The sequence below is a fragment of the Manis pentadactyla genome, chromosome 14, assembly GCF_030020395.1.
Source record: "Manis pentadactyla isolate mManPen7 chromosome 14, mManPen7.hap1, whole genome shotgun sequence".
NCBI lineage: Eukaryota > Metazoa > Chordata > Mammalia > Pholidota > Manidae > Manis > Manis pentadactyla.
Window position 1 is genome coordinate 78,687,184 of NC_080032.1, and position 21,150 is coordinate 78,708,333.

Consider the following 21,150-nt stretch of genomic DNA (forward strand, 5'->3'; position numbering starts at 1 on the left):
TAAGTGGCAAAGTTGAGATACATGAATAAAAGTATCACAGGACAAAACTAAGTGAACTCCATTTAGTTTTGGTGGTTGGGTAGGAGAGAGATGGTGTTTGGGGCTTTGCATGCTGGGTGAGCCAAGTTTCATAACCAGACAAGATTTTCCCCATCCACATATACTTAGCATATGCTGTTGATGCTGTTCCCGAAGAAGCAGGATGAGACTGGGACCCGTGCAGCCACAGGTGGTCTATTATGAACAATACATAGACAGCTTATTTCTTAACACCTACAATGGATATTTCCCTTTCAAAAGAACCTCGGCTTGTCTTGGTGGGTGTAATTTTGTGTGTTTCAGTTATATTTTCAGTGGTTAACCAGCCTGGAGTCTCTGAAACCTCCCGCTTTGTCAATGAAAGAAGTGAGAAGCTAAAACATGGTGATGATGTACATGGTACTGGTGGGTAGTGCCCTCACAAGCAGGATGGCCGGACAGCTGGAGGGCTCTTTCCAATCTCAAAGGCTTGCGTATGCACACACCCTCGTTTTCAAGGTTTCGCAAAGGCCTAAGGTTAAAATCTGGTAGGCAGTAGTATCTGCAGGCTTTGACTTGCCAAAAATTAAATAGGAGAGGAAAATAGCCCCACCTCCTGGTCGTTCTGAAATACCAGCGGTGCAGAATAATTGGAGCTGTGAAGTATCAACAGCTTCATCTCTATCCCTAGAGATTCTGTTGCACTACGTCTGGAGATGGGCCCAGGAATCTACATTCTTTTAAACAGTGAATTCTGAAGCAGGTGGTTTACGGACCTTGTAAAATACTTCTGTTGAGGAATACAATGGGCAAAGGGTTAGTTGAAAATATCCTCTTTATATACTTATTATTTTGTATTCATTTGAACCAGATGTTATCTGACCCAGTGTCTGGATACTTACTAAAAAAACCACCCACCCAGCCAAGAGTCTTTACAGCAAACTATTAAATATGGAACTGTCAAGATAGAAAAACATTATGGTGGAAGAGACAAGCAAAAATGGCCATTGGAAGGAAAGGAGACTTCTTGTTTTTAGCATGTACTCACAAAGTTGAAGGTGAAATCTATGGCTAATATCAGAGTGTGAAACAATTTAGAAATAGCCATTATGCTAAATTAGATACCAGCATGGTGAAAATGATAGTTCTTAGTTATTTCATAATCTGACATTATGAGTTTTTCTTCTATGCGGACAGTAGGATGAAATACAATTCTAAAGTGAAGAAACCCTGTTCTCTTACAGTGAAGGAAGATCCCTGTCTGGTGAGACGTTGGCATGGTCGCCTCTAAGAATTAAACACTTAGTTCAGTTCAAAGTCAACTTCGGGAAAGTGGGGTTGCAGTTACTGAAAAAAATTGTTCACCATACTTTTGCTCTTATCATAATAAAATTAAGGATGACACCTTCATAACAAGAATTGTGAAAAGAAACACAGTATCATAGGTAAAGAACACATTTGCTGTTTTTATTGGTGCCTTGCATGGCAGTAATACTGAAAAAAGAGAATGCAAAAATGAAAAACAAAAAAACAAAAAAACAAAAAACAGGTTGGTGGTAACCCACATCTTTTTTTTTTTAAGAGTACATAAACTCCTGTTTTATTTTTATTGTGGCATGAATGATAACATAAAACCAAAGACATGAAAATATACAACTTATATTACACTATGTGTTATGAACAAAATATAAATCTATAACTCTATGTTATATTTACATAATTATTTATTTTATTAAATTTCAAGTGAGATGGTAGGTTGCACATACTTTGTTTTAAGCTCCAGGCATTTGATTGTCTCTTTTCTACTTTTTTTTTTTCCCCCATTGTCCTCATAAAATCCAAAATGTTAGAAGGACTAAGAGCTTTAGAGCCGGTGGAGCTGTATAAATACTGTTTTAGTGAGCCAGTGCCAGAAACACCGGGGGGACAGCAATCAGTAGAAAACTCAACACAACATCGTTTTAGATCTGGGAAACTGATAGTTAGAGCAAACTTTAAAATTAAATACTGGAAAAGCCTGTCTAAATGAAAACTTAGGCCCTATAAGACAAAGAGATATCTGAACCACTTTAAGTGGGCTCTGTATTTTTCTTGGCAGACCCCATCATTTTTAGTTCACTATTACCTTGATAGACAAATATTTTAAAAACCTGTTTGTAAATACACAGTTGTTTATTACAACTCAATAATTTACCCATTAGAATGAATGAAAATGTAATTATTTTTGATGTTTCAAATGTGATATGAGGTTCTTCTGGAAACAGTGACAACTGGATTAAGAAAATATCTGCAAGTGGGTCATAAATAGCTAAAGATACTTTTCTTTAAACGAGGGAAGGTAAAAGTCTACTCCAGAAATTAAATCGATGAAATAATTTCATCAAAGAGAACTCTTTTATAGTTGTTCCTTATAAGAGGATTTGGTTTCAAAAATGATTATGTTCTTTGGGACGGATTTCATACATGGTTAACTCTTTAACTTCAGATGTCAAATAAATGTTAAAGATTGACTTAACTAATTTAGATATAAATGTACTGAAGAATAGTTTTGTGTTTTATTCACTTGTACTAGCCAAATTATTAGGAACTTATAAATGAGCAACTTTAACCTGTTTTTTCCAGTGATGTTCTCGTAGATTCATATTAAATGTGATACTTTTTGGAGGAACTGATTACAACAATCATAAAAAACAGACTTCTGGCAAGATTATTCCTCAGTACTGTGTGTGCATGTGTGTGTGTGTGTGTGTGTGTGTGTATGCATGCGTTTGTGTCTGTATGCATGTCGGTCGGGGGTGCAAATGGGGAGGTAGGAAAGGAAAGAGGAGGAAGACAGTATGAGCAGACTCTCATTTCCTCTCTTTTTTCTTTTTTTGGTCTTCATGGGGCTCAGAAAAAGAATACAAGGTTTTAGGATCCTTACAAAAATTAGAAACCAATCAAATGCCAAAAAGGCAATTGTAAGTTGCTATTCATAGCACCTTTGATCAAATGACTCCAAAGCACTTTTAACATTAATATGTACTTTTTTTGTTTTGTGAGGGGGCTTGGGAAAACTATGGCAAAAAAGTTATGACATTCCGTGAATTCGATGTCAGGGCAAGAGGACTGAATGTAGGGCTCTGGACACGCTTTCTGTTTCTGACGCACAATTTGTCTCTCTGACAGAAACCCAAATAAATAAAATTAACTTCCGAATTTTAGCAAAGGTCACCATTAACAATTTCATTTTCTCCTTCAGATAAAACAAAATAAAAAATAAAAACAAAAAAGACCAAACAGAAGTGTGTTGTCAACTTACGGGTGAGGGTGGGAGAGAGGGTTTCAGCAGTGAGCGCCCTGGGTGGCATCTACCTGGAGCTAAAACAAAGCACTCTTGTGGCCCAAAGGCATGAAATGAAAACAGCATCTTTGTAACATGGTGTAAAATAGGTACCCAGCAAACGTGAGAGGTGAACCCACATAAGTTAGGAAGAATTTGTTAATAAAGACAGAACACATTTTTAAAAATCTGTTTTCACATTGTACAGAATAATTATATTGAGTGTCTATTTTTTCCTTATCCATAGTGCTTAAAAACAAAACAAAAACAAAAAAAAATTGGCTCTAGATGACTGTGGCAATTAAATAACTAAAATGAGTGATGAGAGCATAAGTTAATTAAGACTCAACATGACCCTCTTATTAATTCACTCCCTTCTATTTAACACCAGAACTTGACATTGTTGGGGCCAAATGTTTAAAAAAGGAGAAAAATTATAGAAGGAGAAGTAAAATTGTGTGGTGAATGTGTGTGTGTGTGTGTGTGTGTGTGTGTGTGTGTGTGTGTGTGTGTATGTATGTATGTGTTGGAGATGGAAATTCGTTTTAAATATCTAACAGCTTATTGGCTGCACTTCCAAATCAGAGCAGAATAAAATAGGGAGAAATAAATTATACATAACTTACTAATCTGAGAACAGCTGACCATTATTATTATTATTACTATTATTATTATTATTTTATCATCATCATCATTACAACACTAGCAAAAAGAGGCAGTTCAAATGAGAATACAGTCATCAAAAACAAACAGAAAAACAAAACAAAATCTCTGACATGCAGGATATGATCAGCTCCTCCAAGCAAAACCCCAGAGCAAGTCTTTTGAGAGAGAGAAAAATATAAAAGGATTTTTTTTTCCTTATTTATATGTAAAAATCAAACTTGAAAGTCATTTTGGGGGATGGGATAGGAAAATGATGTCTGGAGTGAAAACTGTAACACATCCAAGCTACTGGTTGGAGTATTTACCGTCTGATGCTTCAGAACAAATAACGGCTATTGACTTGAAATGATTTTGCATTTATTTGTACAAGCCCTACAACTGCCTTGGCATTTGACTGGCAAAAATCTGAATAAGCAGTTCCATCACCGTCAGTGGTTGCTGTATGCACACACTCTGCTGGAACCCCAAACTGGACTGCAGTGGACTCATCCTACAGCGAGGGAAGGGCACTGGCGAGGGTCGCTGGATTCCGCCAGCCTCCGTTTTGTCAGGCTGGGATGACTTTTAATCAAAACTGGCTTTTTACGGCATGAAAGGCACATGGCCCACAATTCTGAAATGCAAATGGCCTCCACCTCATTTCAGGGAGAGATGAAAAAAACCATATAAAATCATCACTTCCATTTCCTGATCAGGAAAGGATGGAATGTTGAAGAAATAAGCTACAATTCTATTATTTCTGGAAAATGGCCAGATATATTCAAGGAAAACAATGATTGTTTTTGCTCAAAGTTACACAGAAATTGTTAAGTAGCACACGTTAGTGGAACAAACTGAACCAGGGAGAAGGGACATCTGGGAGCAGTTTGCTAGTAGCTTCCATGTCATACATGCACACCTCTACTACACAGGGCCATCTGAGCCATCCAATAATAATCGTATTAGAAATTTAAAAATATAATTTCTGAGCCCTATATGGGTTAAGTTGTCATTTGAAGTGCAAAGTCAAGGTCAAGGTTGCTTCCAGACCAGTCACTTAGGAGGATGTGGGATTTCATCCCCAGATGTGGGTTTAACTCACAATGGTCCAACGTTACTCCTATTAGTACCATAATCACACACATACATACACACGAAAATCCAAGATCAGAAAATATTTTTTCTCTAAATTTCTTATGTCTCTCTCTCTCTTTTCACCTGAGAACAGCACCTACAGTTTCCATTAAAAAAAAAAAAAATTCAAATCTCACCAGCTGCTGGTATTTCAGGTTTTTCAAGGGATTGTCTAAGATATAACACTGTCCTAACTTAACAAGGAACAGGAAAAAGGAAAAAATGAACGGGATCAACACTTCAGTACAAATTTGGCACTTGCTCAAAGATGTAGTGTGGTGTGCAACAGATAAAGTCCTCTGAAGAAAATAATTGCTTATTTCGTGGTGGAGAGCAAGGAAGTTAAAAACAGGCTCTTTTTCCCTCTTACCCCCCATGCACAGACTTCCATCTTTAAAGACGTATAGAGATGGAGAAGGTGGAGAGAAGCAAAGAGAAATTCATCTTTCTTTTTTCTGTCAGGTGCATTACAAAAAAAAAAAAAACAAAACAGGAAAGAAAAGTAAAAGCAAAAGGAAAAAAAACCCAGAAACCCCAAAAAACAAAACTTCTTTCTTTTTAAAAATTGTAGCACAAAACAACAAAACACATTCACAAGCCACTTGTTGGCACTGTGTACCTGAGTGAGAATTTCTAGAACATTGTAGAACAAACAGCCATAAAGTTTATTAAAAAAAAAAAAAAAAGTTGACGGGTAAGACTTCAGTGCTTGGATGTAGCAGCTGAATTACTGGCATTATTTTACCCATAGCTTATTTCAATCTCTTGTTGTTGATATTGTTTATTGTTGTTTGCTCGTTGTTGTCGTTGCTGTTTTTTCCTTTCCAAGCCTTTTGAGGCTGAGGTCTATTAGTCAGCTGATGTCCCAACTATTTAAGACTAACAGTTAAAGTAACAGTCAGTGTATGAGAAAGTTAATGTGCTTGGCCACTGGTAAGGACGAACCAGCTAGGGCTTCTTTAAGTCCTAAGGTCACAACCATTTTGACCCTGATCAGTTGGCTTGTCCTGCGATATGGTTTTCACTGTCACTCCCATAATCTACATCCGGGTCATCCTCTTCCTCATCGAACTCATCGTAAATTTCCCCGTTGATGTCCTCAGCCTGTATCTCCTCTTTAATATGTGGCTCCTCTCCTTTCACGCCGTAAGTGCTCTGGATAACAGGCATCCCAGGCTCCGGGCTGCTGGACACGCTCGAGTGCTCTGAGGGCAGGTGAGGGGAGGGCATGCCGGCCATGGCAATGGCTCCGGGGTACACGACGCCGGCGGTGGCGATGGGGATCTGCGCTTGCTGCCTGTCAGAGAGGAACCCCCAGAGAGAGGCCATCGGTGAGTGAGTTAGATGCAGGCCTTACTATACAGTTAATTTTCTCAGCTTGCCCGGCTCTAAGCAACTGATTTTCAGCTCTGTTGCGCAACATTTTATGACTTGTGTGCTACTCTGGTTCCGCTCTCTTACTTTTTGCATAGTGTGTTAGACGTTACAAGGCATTTCCATGTTACCCATTCGGTTCTTAAAATAATTGTTTTGCTACTGTTCTATTTTATGGAAAAAAAAAATATATATATACTGAGGCGAGGAAAGGTTAAGCAGAACAACCCAAGTCCTTGACCCCAAGGTCATTTTTCCATCACTATAACATCCAGAAAAAGTTTTAAAAGAATTAAATCTAAAGATAATTCCATTTTAATGGAAAAATCCTAAAAGATTAGGACTCTCAAAGTAAAATTTTACTGCCTGGAACTCAGCAGAACCGAACACTCTGACATTGTCCACCTGGCCCCTGAAATCACTCTAGGTGCAGGCAGGCGGCAGGGCCAGCTGCGTGGGTACGAACCTCTGCGGCTGCCCAGGGCCCTGGGCTTGGAGAGGCCCTGTGCTTGGTGTACGGGCGTGTTGTCACAGACTGGAAATGCTTAACTTTTTAACATGACCCCACGTTTTCATTTTGCCGTGGGCTCCGCAAATGACGTAGCTGGTTCCAGGAGTAAGAAGGGGTTCATGGCTGATGTTCATTCAGACCGGCCTTCCTTCATTCATATGCCTACTAATTCCCTAAGAAGCGTTGGATTTCGCGCTCAACTTTGACAAAGTCAAGCACTGTTAACTAAGTCATAGACGCTTGGGCTCTTTCAAGGGAATGGAGGGGATCGGGCAGATTTGAAAAGGTTTTTTCTAATTTATCCTCTGGCCGTTGTCAGAACAATATTTATTATTCTAAGCAGCTCCCAGGATATTACTAACTTCTATGCCAAATAGGAGCAACTTTATTTCTGTGTTTTCTGAAAAAATTCTGCAGAAGCAATGGGATTGCAGGCAGCATATTTTAACACTGTCAACAGCCCTGCCATCGGAAGCAGAATAAGACACCCTGAGCTGCATTTTGAATTCAGGGGGAAACTTTCCCATTCACAACCTTGCTGTGCCCTAAATGGAGCCCTACTTTGCAGTGACCTCCAAAGGCCACTGCAAGTGCCCTGATAGCCCAGAAATCCCCCTATACTCAGAAACAAACGTTTCTTTCTTCTGAAATTATTTTTATGACGCATTATCTCAACTAAGTTGCTGTGGAGTTAATGTGAAGCCTTGGGAAGTAGCGAAAATCAACAAGGAAAAGAATCAGCGGTACTTCTAACGTTAAGGGCGAACCTCAACATCATTTCATGTCAGAACTTTCGTCTTTACGCACAAGCCGTTAAGGAAGCTCGCGTTAGAGCCACTGTTCTAGGAACATGGACTGAATTCACACGGGTGTACTCCGTCTCAGGCTCATGCGGAGGGCGGTTTCGTCTCTGACAATACCCTGTGCCCAGTTCGTTTGCAAAACGCTGCCTCGCAGCCACGTCCGAGCACCAGTGCTGCCAGGGGACAGGACGTAGGTGCCTACCCGACGCTGAAGTACTGCCGCATCTCCTGCCGCCGGTTGCGCATGATCGCCTTGTACTCGCCGATGCGCAGCTTCTTGCCGTCCACCAGGCACGTGCGCTTCGGCCGCGGCTTGTATTTGTAGTCTGGGTACTTCTCCAGGTGCTGCTTGCTCAGGCGGGCTTGCTCCTCGTAGTAGGGCTGCTTCTCTAGGTTTGTCATAGCTTTCCAGCGAGACCCTGTGAAGAGAAGAAGGGTGAGCCTTCCAGTGTGCATGGCTGCCAAGGGTCCTAGAAAGGGGCGCCTGAGAACAAGAAGATCTAAAGCAAAGGCCTTGGTCCAAACCCAGAAGCCCAGGAAAACGTTTTTGATTATTAGTGGACTTTGACTCAGGAGGTGAGGTTCCACTAGAGCAGAGGAGTTGGCGGCCGTGTCCTTAGAAGATACAAACACTGGGCAAAATAAATGAGATACATACATACATACATACATACATATGTATATATGTTTTCTTTTCTGGCTAGAATGAGCAATTTAGCTAAACTTGTATATTATATTCTTAAAAGCTCACAGATAATTTAATGGATGCATCTTTCATTTCCACATTACACCTTGAGATAGTCAGCTGTGAACTGAAAGTCAGGCAAAAAACTCAGTACTTATTTTTTGAATCTGAGGCTATTTATCTGAGTATTTTTATGTAGGGGGTACATTACTTACTACAAAGGTTTCTAACACACATTACATGTAATTCTCATTCTCCTCCAAATTTTTAAGTATGCCTACATGAATGATTATAGTTAAAATTTTACCTTATTAAAATTCTGGTTATAAAAATTTTATTAATGAACATGCCCTGGCAGTCACTGTGTGCTAGATAATGTGCTAAAAACTTTACCTAAGTTGTGCCATTTTTACCTTTCACCACAATCCTGTAAGACATAACTTATATTTAGTTCCATAGGTGAGAAAATTGAACTTCAAACAGATGACGTAACTTATCCAAGGTCACAGATTAAATTGCAGATCTGTGACTCAAACTCAGGCTTGACAGAATTGGAAGTGTGTGTTGCAATTTTATCTGTACATATCCATCCCACCTACTGTATATGATCTATCAGAGGTCAGAATTACAACAAGAAATGTGTATTAAGATTTTTCTCTTAATAAATGACTTTCAATAACATACAAAGCTGTCATTTTCTGAGATGCAGTATGCATTCATGATGGTAACTCAGATTGGGGTTCTCTTCACTTCTAATCTTAGTTTAGATTCAACTAGGATTGTGAAAAACAACCATTTTAATTAATAATGGTTTAGCTACATCTCAATATAAATATGATTTAAAGCCTTGATTCCCTCAGTATGCTATGTATTGTAGAAAGAGAAGTAGTAGGAATAATGTTTGTTTTTTATTAAGCATGTGAAACAAGTCTATTTGTGGACAAAGTGTGTTTATCTGCAAGTACTCAGCTAAACTCTACCTAAATGAAGAGAGACCAGAACAAGTGGAACTAGGAGACCCCTACCAAGTACGTACTGGTAACCCCTGCCTTTATCTACCTTCCAGAGCCATCTAAGCATGACCTTAAAAGTTCTGGAATTGGTTCATTACTCAACCAAAACTCCGTATCTCAAATCCAAAAAGCTCACTGATGAGTAGTTCTTCCTTGCAAATGTAGAAAATCCTCCATATGGGCTCTTAGGTTTATTAAAGAAAGGCAGAAAAGGGACACTCTCTCTCCTCTCAGAATTGTCCTATTTAAACAGATACCTGGGTGGGTATATCCACATAGGGTGTTACAAAGGTTTACAAACAGATTTTTTTTTTCCAATCTAGACAGCCAATAAGACTTCATTCTATTTACAACAGAAACCCAGGTTATTATAGTTCATATAATAGAGATTATTTTTCTCTTCTTTTCTCAAATTTGTGTTTAAGTAGCAGTGCCCAACATAAAGTCAGTTGGTACAGCCGTATCATTTGTGGGGACAATCTCAAACTCTATTGCCCAACATTTTCTTTTAGAGATACTTGAAAACCGTTATGTTCTTAGGGCAAATATAAACACAGGTAAAACTACAATACTATTGAATGGGATCAAAGCTTTTTGTGGAGTTTCTCACAAGAATGTATACCAGAATTTTGAATCTCAGACAAGACAGTGGGAAGGTGAGCTTACCAGAAATAATGTGCTGAATAATTTTAAGAATACACTGAAAAATGGATCAAGGATGGTTGACTTAAAATTCACTAGCTATCTTTATCACCAAATAGAACAAAGAAACTCACATTCCCAATTACAATAGGAATTTCTAGATCCTTCCCTAAGTCTAAAAGTTCTATAGGGTCAAAAATAATTTGTTTCCCTAAGGAAACCCGTAGTAATAACCTGTCTTGTAAGGACTCTTTTTAGATTTCCTACTATGTGCATGATGCTATATTAATTGCTGGCTTGGCAGCAGTGAATTTATTCTATAATCTTCTTGGAATTTATATTCCAGAGAAAAAGAAATCCATTAAACAGCTAATTAAAAAACTTATTAATTGTAATTGTGGAAAGTACAGAAAGCTATGAGAACATGTGACAGGTGGGATCAATCTTCTGTAGGTCAGGAAGGCTTTGCTGCAGAAATGACCCCTTTAGGGATTGGAAAGAGGTGAGCTTCCTAGGGAGGATGAATATAATGGTCAAGGCCTTGCAGTGGGAAAGGGGAGTTGAGGAACTTAAAGCTGGTATGGCTAAAATGCAGAGTAAAAAAGGACATGTGTGTGTGTGTGTGTGTGTGTGTGTGTAAAATAAAGATGCATAAATTCTCAAGGTAAGCTGGCTTCTAAATCTGGTATGAACAAAAAATATTTGGACACTTGATAATACAAGTTCTCTGCAAGTATCACTGAATTTTAAAATATGGCCATATCAAGTCTCTTCAAAATTAAGAATTAAGAGCTAAGAGCTTAAACACTGATGGGGCAAAATGGCGCACTACTGTATTTTATGACAGTGCAGAACAGTGTTCAGTTTGGTGGCAAATGCAGTCTTTATTCTTAAACAATAACTTTTGAACGGGATTCACCAAATGACACGTTTGGCTTTGCTTTCAATGGCTTTGCAGGTACAACCACCACCATACATAGCTGTGATGTAAATCCTTGGAAATCACTAGACGAGAATGGGAGGAAGGCATTTTAGATCTCTCCAGAAGAGATGAACACATCTACCTGATTTGGGGGTGGCTGTTGCCTACCCTGAACCATGCACAGGGAGTAAGTTCCCTGCTGTTTTCAAAAGACTGGACTTCCATAATGAAAAATGGAGGGCCTTTGGGTATTTCCCCTGATGACAAAAAAGGAAGATTCCATTGAAAATATTTCATGTTCAAAATGAGAAAAAAACAACAGCCTTGAAAGTGCCCTTTTCCTTTCTAAATCTGGAATACAGTAAAAAATGAAGAAATTGAGCTGAGCAACATTGTCATCTCCGTGGGGTCTGTAATGGATTTGCACATTTTACTCCAACTACTGTATATCTAATCAGAAAAAGATGTCCCCCATCCCCTGATCTAGCGCCAAACAGTAAAAGGTGATTCCTTATGTTAACAATTTCAGCAGAATGGCTTATTAAAACCAGATTTTAGGGCATTATAAAATGCTTAGAAGCCCTTTAAAATGTCAACTAGGATCCCCAGAGACTACATAAAATGTCAACCTAGCTCAAGCGCCTGTTTTAAGCAGAATGAATTAGCGGCATGCTGTCGGAGGCTGTTATCCAAAACAATCAGTAAAGAGGAAAACATCAAGATTTCTTTGTACTTTTATAGGAAATGGGCCAGTCAGAATGATCTTGTGGATATTTGAAGATCACTTATTTATTTGAAGCTCTGACTGAATATTGAGATACCAAACATCTTGGTGGTTTTTTTTTTTCCATGATCTATCTTTAATTAATACAATTTCCCTGAATAGTCTGAAATTAGGCAGCATTCTCTTTCATGCAGCCTATTATGATATAATCGTATGGTCATTCTGATATTCTCTCCTTCAAACTAGAAAGGAATTCTATTAGCTAGTCATCTCATTCTCATAAAATCTTTTGCTACAATTCCTAAAATATTTCACATCAAAACTGATATTTCTCTCATCCTTAGGATAAAGTTTTAATCAGTGAGTAGCACATTTTTAGTATTCAGACACATGAATTCAATGACAGAAAGACAGTTTCAACCACCTTAGTATTTAGTTTACTTTTTTCTTTTGACATTTTAGGGTTTCTAGTTTGGGAATAACTGGTATATTTAAATATGTACATAAAGTATTTTATTCTTTTCTAGAGTTTTTTCCCAAATAAAACAGGTACAGTGTTTTCAAAAAATGGGGAATTTTATGTAGAAGGTAGGGCATAGTCATAAAAAGGAAAAATAGATCAAAGACGGTAGAGATACAAAAAATATACATCTCCTTTGGTCAGTTCCATTTTCTGGTTATACATGAATATACATTTATATATATATTCACATTTTCTATGTACAGCTAAAGCTTTACATGCTCATATCTTTTGAGAGGACAATCATCTTAAAGATCACTTTAGATGAAAACTGAGACACAAGTGTACATGATTAAGAGTTTCTGTTTGCTTGGCGTGGTCTCACTACAAGCGCATGCTGTGGAGTGCGTGACATCTATTATCATTGCTGACAACATGGGATCATACAAAAACACATGTATATGTTTAATAACTACTTTTAGATGATCAGTTTCTTAATGTAAAGAATCAAAAGGGACACTATCTACATTACCTGCATAGAATTCCAAGTGCATTACCGATTTTAACGAAGCTTTACTAAGTTACACAAATTTTGTTACTTATTAGTTTACTTATGTGTTAAAGTCAAAATTTGCTGATAGAGTTAAACACTCCTACTGTATTTATATTGTTGAGCTCTTAGAAGTCAGAGAATACATAATCAAAATTTGCTTAGGTGATCTAGTACCTGGCTACCACATTGCTTGAAGAGGAAGAAAAAGATGATGAAAATGATGTCAAGAGAAGAGCACAGAAGGATCCTTCTCTTTCTTTTTTCTGGGACTTAAATTGGCCTGCAATAGGTCTCTTTATAATCAGTACTCTTTCTTCTCACCCATCTTTTCTGTGTCTATGTGTGTAGGATAAATATGTACTTGGTTATCTGTTAAGCTGAGAGCTGCAATGGCAGAAAAAGTCTCTTTTAAAATGATGCCGAAAATATGCCTGAGGCTCCTAAGAAGTGTAAATTTAAAAAATGCACACTCCACCTCTTCTTATGTCCTGAAAATCTACACTGATTTTCAACTATAGTACTAGAACAAACGTCATCTGCACTTCCAGCCTGACTCCACCACACGACAAATTCTAGTTTGCAAAGGAAAAGAATAAATACGGTGAGTACCAATACTGAGTGGCTTGTGTGAAAGGAGCTTCTTTCCTAGTCTTCATACAAATATTTCTAGATTTTCTAAAAGCAAATAGTACAATTAGCATAGAGACACACAAATGAATTACCTAAAGAAATTGGGCACATTTTTTAACAAACATGGAATGTGTCATCAAAAGACAGAAAAGCTCAATGATGGTGCTTATTTTTTAGACAAGCAGATAACATGAGATGCCTGGCCTCCAACCCAGTATCTTCCAATGACTGTAGAAACCAGAAACTGTACATTTATTCCATATATATATATATATATATATATATATATATATATATATATACACTCCATAATATCTTTCTTACCCAATATCTTGCTGATGTTGGAGTTGTGCATGTCAGGAAAGGCTTGGAGGATTTTCCTTCGCTCATCTTTAGCCCACACCATAAAGGCATTCATTGGACGCTTTATGTGTGGCTCATTGCTACCACGGCCCCTGGATTCTCTATAAATCCTTGATTCTGAGACTCCAGCACTTCCTAAAAATAGGGAACATTGCTTCATGTTAGTGATAACCCCGTTGACAGTTCTCTTCCTTGCATTACGGTATATTTTAGTCTATTACGGTATTGGAAAATAAAAATATATCTGATAGTGGCCCTTCCCAGGTTCTGAGATGCTTGCTTGTTTATAAGATTTTTGAGATATGCCTTTGAGGTGGCAGGTGTTGTATTTGTGTTTTTAATTCATTTCTAATATATTTTCCTTTTCTTTCAATGGACTGTGGACTGTTTCACTATTTACTTTCTGGAGCACAGACAAAGCTTGAATGCGTGATCATTGATGCAAATTGGAAAGAGAAGAGTTGGATTAGATCAACAAGCATGCTGATACTGTAGAAATATTAAATAAGTGAAGAAACCCACAAAATTGTGAAACATTAATATGTTCGGCAGAATGGATCATGACAGGTAAGGAGGTGTCTCTGCTACCTGAAGACTGTCAGAACAGAGAACTCATGCCCTTCTCTCTCTAAGTTAATGGAAATGAAAGTGCTGCTACCTAAGACTTTGAGATTAATATAATATATAGATATTCTCCTGTAACCTGCTCGGCTTTTCTTTGAAAATTATGGGCTAATAAATGCAATAAACATTCTAAAGCATCAACAATAGTCTGGCCCCACAAAAACATTGGAAAATAGTAGAGAAAAATCACACACGAATAATTACAGTACTGTGATTTTGTCAGAAGTTTACAGCCATGTATTTAAGGTGATAAAAGCAATACATTCAGTCCCCTGAATTTTTTTTCCCTAACATCTAAGTTATCCAAAGAGACCCACTGAAAGTTACATTCCAGTCAGCATGACTCGTGATGGTAAGACACAATCACAAGTCCAGTGGAACCTCTGGGAGCTGCAGTCACTCCTCTAGGCTTTATGTGACTTTGAAGAACAGCTTCAGCAGATTAAACAGCTTCCAGAGACACTTGAGTGAAGGCAAAGAAAATAGGGAGAAGCAGAAGAAAACACAGAACTCTGCCACTAAGTTTTCCAAAGTTATCATTACAAAGACGGAGAGAGGTATTTTGGTAGCATTTGAAATTTTAAGATAACTTGAAGATTTCTAGAGATTGTATTATCATTAAAAGCACTGCTGATTTTTTTCCCCCCCTTTAAACTCTTCTTCCTTGCTTTTCTTAATTTGAAGGTCTGGGAATCAACCCAAAACATCCAGACTTGAAGACCTCTAGAGCAGCAAACAAAACACAGCATTTCTCTTTGTGGAGTTTCTCGTGATTTTGCATTCACAATACGCTCTTTGGTCTGATGAAGACTGGAAAATATTTTGCTTACAAGCATGACTGAATTTCACAAATAACGGCAACACAATGTTGATGTTTTAATGCTGATTACCATGGGTCTATTTTATCATGCTAATACAACTTAAAATTTATGAAATGTGTTATTACCAGTAATTGTCTTTTTACTGACAAAAATGAATGCTAATATATGGCAACATCTTTCTCGAATGGGTTTGTAACGAGCAAACAACCATTTACACATCTGCCTTTTCTTGTTCTTCCACCTTATGGCAACAGATGCAATAAAATGAACATTATGTAACTTCATCAAAGCCAAACAAGCTCTTTGCGTATACACAGGCCAGGTGTATCTTTGCCAAGCTAAGAAGAAAACAGAAGGCAATGTTTGGATACGAAAGGTCAGAAAGACACAGATTTTTCTTGATAGGCAATTGAAGAAAAATTGGTTTTGAAGGAATTATCTGGTTAAATGATCAACTCTGGGTAGTCCATTGGCTAGCGCAGAATGGGACTTGAAGGTAGAACTGGCTCACGCAGAGTAGGCAACTGTGTATTTTGGTGGATTCAAGGGAATCCCCTGCCCCACCCTGTCCTAAAGTATGCTTCTCACCGGTTGGCCCCGGTGCAGTCTTTTCTATATGCAGGGAGACTCCTCTTTAATAACAACACATTTGAGGACAGTGCTCTTAAAATGCACGTATGATGCCTGACACCAGACAGATGTTTCTGGTTGGGGCTCAGTGTAAGAGTAAGAGCACTTTCTTCTTTTTCCCTCTTTGCTGTGCTATTAAAATGAAAGTATCACTTGTACTCGTCACTGTTGATGTTTAGAATGTTCAGAGATGATGAGACAACGGAAGTCTTGGGACACGTGAGGGTAGCATGAAGCTGTGCAGTTGGAGCTCTCAGTTGGGTTACGGAGGGTGCGGTAGGGCACCTGACTGTATGGCACACAGGATAGTAGAAAAGAGTCCCAAAATGCAAGAAACCAGCCTAAACTGTCCTCTGCGTCATGTATTCTGGTCAGGGTTTGACAAATGACAACCTTGAAATGAACTTACAGATACAAATTCCTGAAAAGTTTGTTTTGGGTACAAGAAATGGGGAAATGAGAGACAGGGTGGATGGTGACTGAGACTCTTTGCTTTAGAATCATGCCACCTCAAGTCCTACCACTGGCACTTACAGTCCTGTAACCATGGAAAAATGACTCACAATTCCTAAGGACCAATCTCTTTACCTGTAATAGTACTTATCTCACAGGTCGTGCTAGGAACTAATGAAGGGATTTGTACAAAGCGCTCAGCAGACTATTTGCTAGGTGTGGGCTCTTACTGCGGTGACAGGCAGGAGATGCCTGTCTGCATACTGTTTAGCAGTGTTAACTGGCACTACACAGACACTTCTGCACTCTATTGGAGTATAGATGAACAATTTTCACAAACCATCAGAATCTCCACTCATATTGAAATCCATCATGGCATGGCTAAATTTTCCTTCTTCATTCTGTTTAACGGCCAGTTGCTGAGTCAGACTCTCCAGTGTTGTTTTTTCCTTAAAAAAAAAAAAGAAGTTTATATTGAGAGCTCAATATGAAAACTATAATGATTCAAAGATAACTTTTCTTGGGCCACATATAATACATTCGCTTCTGGAAGGGATGGGATGTTGATATATTCATTCACCTTTGCCTGTTCAGCACATTATACTGAGATAATTGAAGCAAATGATCAGCAGGATTTTTGAAGGAACTCTGATTCTTAGAACCCCCTATCAGCCTTGGCATTTGGATAAAGGGTCTATGCTGGGCTCCTTGGAGACAACCTTTCCAAATCACAAAATGTACATAGAAATTTCATGGAAGCAACCTGTTTTACAACATTTGGAATGCCTGCTTTATTTTTGGCCAGACAGGAGAAGTATAGAGGTGGCATGGGGCCCAGAGAGAGTCTTCCAATAGTTAGGTGACCAACTGATAGAAACATAATTCACAGGAGTGCCCTCTGGTTGCCATCCCCCTAAATGCCATCTGCATTCCTCATGCAAGGGTAATGAAGATGTTTAAATATTCATTGCTAATTGCTTGTCAAGTCTCTGTACATTCAATGTGAGTGCCTGCTACTTGGACCACAATTTGATTTGGATTGCTAAGCCAAAATATTGAGTTGGCGAATTATTTGAGATACAAATATACCGAAATTAGCTCTGCAAAGACATCAAGTCATTCAAAATCATGCAGTGCATGATTTGAATTCATGGAGAACATGGCATTTTACACTAAATTATTTTCAAGGAAAATATAATGCTTAATCTAAACCACATGCGATATTAAACTACTTCCAAATAAAGTAACTGGGCAATTTTAAAAAGAGAAATAACTTGCAGTGAGAGGTATACAGCTTTCCCTAGCATTCTTCCATTGCTTTGAGAATGACGTGGTTCCAAAGCAGTTTGAAGAAAGGGATCTATTGGATTTCATAAAATTTGCTCATGTTTCTTTTTAATTACTCGCCTCATTTTCTGAAGAACAAAGTCATGAATTGCCTGAATGAATCACATAACACTGTGGAATAGCTACCGACACAATAAAATGTTCACAGAAAATAATCAACTACTTAAGATAATTGTATTATAGGTAAAGGGCCTGACTAATGTTGCCACTAAGAGCCAATAAGGTATTGAAATTCCGAATACAGTACATGCTTTATCTCTACAAAATCTCTGGCAGTATTACAATTGTACATACTAGATAAAAATATTCTTTTAATTTAGTGGCCTTGGAACCCCTGGTTTCTAGTCATCAAAGTCTGTATATGACTTAATAGAAAAAAACTTTTGATTGTCCATCAGTTATAAAATGCAGTAGGGAAACTGGAAGCAAAATAGATGATATCAACTTTAGCTCTGGATGGTTAAACAGTACTAAAGGTGAAATAAGTTACGTATTTTTAAATGTAGAACCTGACCCAATTAATTTTGTGTGTCAAATTGGTATTTTCAGCTACTTTATACGTTCTGGATTTCTTTTGCTGAGAGAGTCTGCTATATACATTTAGCTAAGTTCAGGAGCACCAAGGAGACCAGCTTAGCAGACTCTTTTTATAGTAAATATAGCTGTTAAAATAGAAGACAGTTACATTACAGAAAAGCACATTCCATCAACCTGAACTGATAGTCTGGAATCAATGAAGACTTTCCTGTCCTATCTTTGGGCATGGATTGCCTCTCAGCATTTGATTTAACAGAGGATAAGGCCATAATGCAACATATTGTCTAGAGAGTTTACATTCTGAAGTAAAGTCTTTCAAGAAGAAAAAAGCAAAATGAAGGCAACTGAAATCCTGAAAGAGAATGAAATGTTAAGTGACTTCTAAGGTTCTGAGTTCAGGCGTATGGATATTGTGCCATTTTACCAAGAAGCTAAAATTAGCAAATGGTGAGCAGGAAAGTCACAGTCAGTTTCTACAGTCAGTAACCTCTAACCATCTATGGCTGAAGTCCATGGTAAAATCAGATGATTCGATCAGTTACCCAAAAGTGGAGGTTATCATGCCCTTGGGGGACGGGGAAGTCAAGATGGTAAGCTGCACCTTTTTTGGGTAACATTTTGCATAGATAATTCTCAGACATGTGAACAGGGAAAAGGAAAGGGGATTGGAGGAATTGGAGAATGTGTGGTGCACCTTTAATGAAAACACCTTACAATGATGCATAAATCAAAATGGTAATGTTGACACATTTTAGAAACCCTGGCTGACTGTACATTCAGAAGGCATCAAGGAGTTGAGGTAAGGGAGATATAATGAAACTCGGTAGGTTAAATAGAGGCAACTGAACAAAATAAGGGCAATAGGTATCAGGTAGGAAGGGGGTAAGTCGGAATAGGTTGAAAATGGGAAACACCAAGGGAACTGAGGTCGGGGAAGCAGAAAAAGATGTTGCTGGGCAAAGGTGATATATTTTACCAAACCTGTACTCTTTAGTCCCAACTGGCTCCAATAAAAACATTAGTCAATAATTTGTACAGAAAAAGAGCAGCCTCTGCCCCACTTTAAGATCAGTGTTCTAGAACACAAATCCAGTGTTGAAATTACACTTTACTGCCCTCTCACTATTCAAACGCTGCTCTGAAACTGACAAGATTCACTGGTCTTCTCTCCTCTACTTTTTTCCAATAGAAATAAAACAAAAATCAAAGAAAAATAAACATATTTAAGGAAATACCTGCCAAAATTCTGAGCTGCTTTGAACAATCTCAGTAGAGGATGTAACCCGATTAGTTACTGCAAAGTAGTCAAAATGAAATAGTCTTAAGGATTTATATATAAGGACCAAATATGATGACCTATACCTATATGCTTTCTCTCTTAAATAAAAAACTAGCAATTAATTGGATAACAACTGGATTTCCTTTGGAAAGATGATTCCTATCTGGCTAATCAAGTCTCATATGCAAATCTGTAGGTTTATTAAGATCGAAGGAAACATTAGGTAAATGTCTGTTTTTACTTGAAAATCTTCTGATCCTATGTTGACTTCTTCAAAGATCCAAGTGAACTGTATCTCATATACAGAAGAAAGTTTTAGACCACATAGTTTCTTGGGGTCAAATTAATAACTAACACTCAACCTTCCGAGAACTATTATTAATGTGTTAATATTCACTTAGGGAATTTGATAGTTGGTCTCTTGGGCTCTGTGGCTTATCCAGTGATTTGCATAATGGAAAAGAGTATGTGTACTGTTTGCACACAACACCAAGCTATGGTGTGTATCAACAAAGAAAGCTAAGGAATATCTAAAGAGATGTGGGCAATGAGTTGATTAGAAGTAGTTAGTAAAGACCTGTGCTTTCTAAGCCAACAACGTTCTGAATGGCAAAAGGCCAGAGGGATGAATGGGAAGAGGACATACTTGAAAGTACAGAAAATAATCCGTAGAGAAAATAGTGGGTTTGGGATAAGGAACATCACTTTTTAACCAAACTCTGACATATATATATTAGCTTTATGACTTTAGACAAATCAATTCACCTCCTCAAGTCCCAGAATCCTAATCTGTATAGTGGCATTTAATTATATGATAGATTCTCATTAGTTCAAAAATATTAAAGATACATTTTTAATATTAGGAAGAAAGTCAATGAGATAAATTGAAAAGACAGAGAATCTTCGTAACATATAAGAATTAGGGGACTAGTTAGTTCAATATGGATATTAAATACCCTGCCAGGGTTATGATCTATTCTCTATGGACGTAGTGGGGGTCAAACACACATTAAAAAGAAGAATTTTGATAACAACTCTAAAAATTGTTGAGATTCTTTCTTTCCTCTTCTCCCTCATCTATGATGACATATTTAATCTTTTTTTATTTTCCATCTGATGCTCAGGCATGATGGTTTACAGTTCCGTATCAGAAGTCTAGTATATATTGCAGTTGAAAATTTCTCTTAGTCCATTGCTTCAACTGAAAAACAATGAAAAACTCACTGTATTTGTAAAGGCTCAAATGAACATCCTTTGTTGATATTTCATAGAGTAGTCAAAACACAAACACACACAAATTGTACTTTGGAGGAGGTAGATATTCCCTAAGATTAGATACCTAATCCTAAATTAAACAGTGCAGGAGTAGATTGTCCCTCTATTACTCCTTGAAATTGGGAGTCTTTGCTCCCCACCAGACACACATACACAGAGAAAGATGGGCTGTGGATCAGCTATCATAATGGACATCCCTAAAATAAAGCTCACAAAGCTATAAAACTCATAAAAAGCACATGCATGAAATGACAGAACAGAGTGTGACTGTCAAATGTTGAGTCAGTAACAGTTAAACCCTTCTGGCTGCACTTTTTTATTGTCCTCTTCTATACTAATGACACGAGAAGAAGAAACAAGAAAGGTTTTTACCCTCCAATTATGT

The 21,150-nt window shown here is 37.8% G+C and overlaps 1 protein-coding gene across 18 annotated transcripts in view; it reads right to left on the reverse strand.

The window, feature by feature from the left end:
- Window positions 1–407: 407 nt before the first annotated feature.
- SOX5 (SRY-box transcription factor 5) overlaps window positions 408–21,150 on the reverse strand; it is a 931,123-nt gene continuing 910,380 nt past the window's right edge. For 16 of the 18 annotated variants that reach the window (XM_057491900.1, XM_057491891.1, XM_057491894.1 and 13 more), the window contains 4 exons: window positions 16,668–16,776; window positions 13,761–13,934; window positions 8,010–8,226; window positions 409–6,416 (listed from right to left, as the gene is read on the reverse strand). In XM_057491900.1, the coding sequence (XP_057347883.1) occupies window positions 6,113–6,416; window positions 8,010–8,226; window positions 13,761–13,934; window positions 16,668–16,776 (804 nt within the window). In that variant the 3' untranslated portion in view covers window positions 409–6,112. Of the gene's footprint in view, window positions 6,417–8,009; window positions 8,227–13,760; window positions 13,935–16,667; window positions 16,777–21,150 lie in introns of all 18 variants that reach the window. The other 2 variants (XM_057491903.1, XM_057491902.1) reach the window with 1 other exon arrangement.